We start from the raw sequence: 2,901 nt of genomic DNA, 5'->3' as shown, positions 1-2,901 counted from the left end.
ACACACACACACACACACACACACACACACACACACACACACACACACACAAAAAGCTATAACTTTGCTGAACCAACAATCCAATCTATTTTTTTCCGCGCATTTTGAAAATGTTCCACAAAATATATTATTTTAACAATATTAATAATTTCATAAAATTATTTTCAGATCTGTATATATCTAGCTAAATTTTTAGATACTTCAGCAAAACCGTTTTTTTCGTGCGGAGTTTCACGTGGAAGATAAGTCTGAGTGCGTCCATCAAAAAACTGTTATAAAGTACGAATTCCCAGTTTAAATTTGCGATTAAAGGATGTGCTTATGTATTCCGCGAGTAGAATCTCTCTCAGTCTTACAAGCTTTAATCTCTTCTTTCTCATTTTTCATGAACATCAGGCACGCTTTATGCTGTATTTGCCGGCGCCTCCGGTCAACCTCCATGACACTTCCGGGTGTGTTTTTCTTCATTCGTGTCATCCGCGCAAATAGAATAGCATATGTATGATGCGTACACACGGTAGAACGCGATGTGCGAAACAGTGGCGGATCTCGCATATTTCAGGGCACACGAATTTTGCACACGAATGACAACTACGAGTCGTTAAAACGAAAACACTTGTAAAAAAAAACATTGCAAACTATACTTTGTATACAATAAATATACATAACAATAAAAATATAAGAATAAATATACTAGAAATAAAAATATTTACATCATAAATACGTACGTATAAAAAAATATATCGTTATATTTAGATTAAATATCATAGAAAAAACGAATTTACTGGAATATTTAAAAGTTTAAATACAGATCTGAAAATAATTTCGTTGTACCATCTAAATAATTATAGGAAACTCAAGTATTGTGAGTAATATTGCAAAAAGTTTTGACAGTTTAATAACTAGCTTGAATGTTCTATGTAATTATTTTAATAATTCGGACAATTGTAATATGAAATTGGACCAATGAGAATAAATCTAATTAAATAGAGAACTCCTATTTCGATAAAAGCGGATCTTAGTGCTTAAATATTTCAAATATTTAATATTCCATCGAAAATTTCTCTACTTGATTAAATTTAACAGTCAAAATTATTTCCAGATCTAGTTAAATTTTTAGTTACTTTAGCAAAATCGTTCTGCCCGTCTCGCGATATATGTTTATTAATTTTATTTTGTACAAAGAGTTTTCCGACTACTGCTGTCTCCATTTATATTTTACAATTTTGTCATTCACATCATATAACGGCATTCTTAAATAGTCTTGATAATTAAAACTCGATGCGCTCTTTATTATTCATCTGTCTCGTAGTTCCGGTCCCACGTCTGCTAAATCCACCATTGCATTGGCGCAAAGTGGTCGCCAGTCCCAGTGGGGAAAGGCTTTCAACCCCATCCACTTGCACGATGCGATGCAATGCACCTCGGCTACCCTCTTTTTCAGTATTTCAACCCCTCTCGAAGAAACCCTCGCGAGAGGATAATGGCGATCGTCATTTAGTCACTCCGTCCGCGGCGTGAAGGATTTGCATGAAAATTACCGTTACGCGAAGTTCCTTTCTCCCTGCAGATGCAACTTCGTGCCGCAATAAAAAGAAAAGAAAGAAAGAAAGAAAAAAAAAGAGATACCTTCAGCGTCAGTTGCGACGCGACATTCTGGGAAATTATTCATGAACTTCAATTTTAACGCGTGAGACGATTATTCTTTCAGATACCCACGAGCGACTTCGAAATTGTTTTTTAACGCAGGGCAAAGCAACGCGTTGCATGATGATATCCAGAACCTTCGTAATTTCTAGGTTACAATATTTAGTAGCATAAAATACGATCAAAGTGTAAAGTTTTTTTTATTTGAATTTGTGTGTACCAATCGTAATTTGTATCATCGTGATGCGGTAAAGACAAATCCCTGTTGCACCGATCGTACTTTGAAACTCCGAGGTAACAAAGATTTCTACGTTATCGACGATTGATAAAGACGGTAACAAAGCGTGCGCGAGTCACGCATGCGTACTGACCGGCATAACTCGACTCGGCGGCTCGGCGCGATGCCGCGCGATGCGGCGGCGCCGACGGCGCCGTCAGTTAGAAACATTTCGCCGAACTGCGTCGAACGGAATAGTTGATTGTGATGACGAGAATATTGGCGGCACGTATGTGTTTTGTCTGACTGGTGTTTGTGTGATGCAAAAGTCCTAAACACTTTGCGCGCGCGCAAAAGAGAAAGAAAGAGAGAAAAGATCCGCGTGATGCCTCGCGACGATGGTTTGATGGTTCTGTGACACGGCGAGTTCTTCAGCGAGTCGACGACCACGAGCGCCCATCATGGCGGCCGCGGAACATCAGACGAACGATAGCAAAGAAAACTTTCCATATTTCACAGACTTTCCCGAACGGATACGATGCGGGTGGTTCAGATCCAACGATCCGGACACGGTTCTCACGTGCGAACCGCTGCCCAACGTAGATGTCTATTTGTATGGTAGTGCTAATTGCAGGATCGTTGGTAAGAAAGGCAACTACGAGTGGACTTTTTTGATCTTTACGAAAGGTAAGTGAGACAAGGCTTTTTCGTTATTCTGCAGGAAAGCAAAAAGTTGTATATAAGATTCGACGATATCGATACCGGCATATCCCGTCAATAAATCATGAGTGTTGTCGATGAACCTTACATCCAAACGCCACGTCATTTTGCCGGCAAAAGATTTGTAAACACAAAAAAAACAAGTTTTTAAGTTGACGTTTATAATGTAATAAGGTTACCACAAATTCCTCATTCTAAAATTCCATAACTTTCCTGATTTCCAAAGAAAATTTCATGATTTTTCCCTGATGTATTCAATGTTTTGAAACTTCTAGTTTCATTCTGATTTGAAAACTGATTATATATATATATATATA

General features: G+C 38.1%; 2 protein-coding genes across 2 annotated transcripts in view; one reads left to right on the top strand and one right to left on the bottom strand.

Moving 5' to 3' along the window:
• LOC108750667 (prolyl 4-hydroxylase subunit alpha-2) overlaps positions 1 to 2,901 on the bottom strand; it is a 105,370-nt gene that overhangs the window by 10,715 nt on the left and 91,754 nt on the right. The window lies entirely within an intron of this gene.
• Positions 2,103 to 2,901, top strand: part of LOC108750666 (probable helicase with zinc finger domain) — a 5,055-nt gene continuing 4,256 nt past the window's right edge. Inside the window, exon 1 of the mRNA XM_018490306.1 lies at positions 2,103 to 2,551. Coding sequence (XP_018345808.1) covers positions 2,326 to 2,551 — 226 coding nt within the window. The 5' untranslated portion in view covers positions 2,103 to 2,325. The remainder of the gene's footprint in view (positions 2,552 to 2,901) is intronic.

Source organism: Trachymyrmex septentrionalis, unplaced genomic scaffold (genome assembly GCF_001594115.1).
Source record: "Trachymyrmex septentrionalis isolate Tsep2-gDNA-1 unplaced genomic scaffold, Tsep1.0 scaffold37, whole genome shotgun sequence".
In the NCBI taxonomy this organism is placed as follows: domain Eukaryota; kingdom Metazoa; phylum Arthropoda; class Insecta; order Hymenoptera; family Formicidae; genus Trachymyrmex; species Trachymyrmex septentrionalis.
This window is presented reverse-complemented; position numbering and strand designations above follow the sequence as displayed.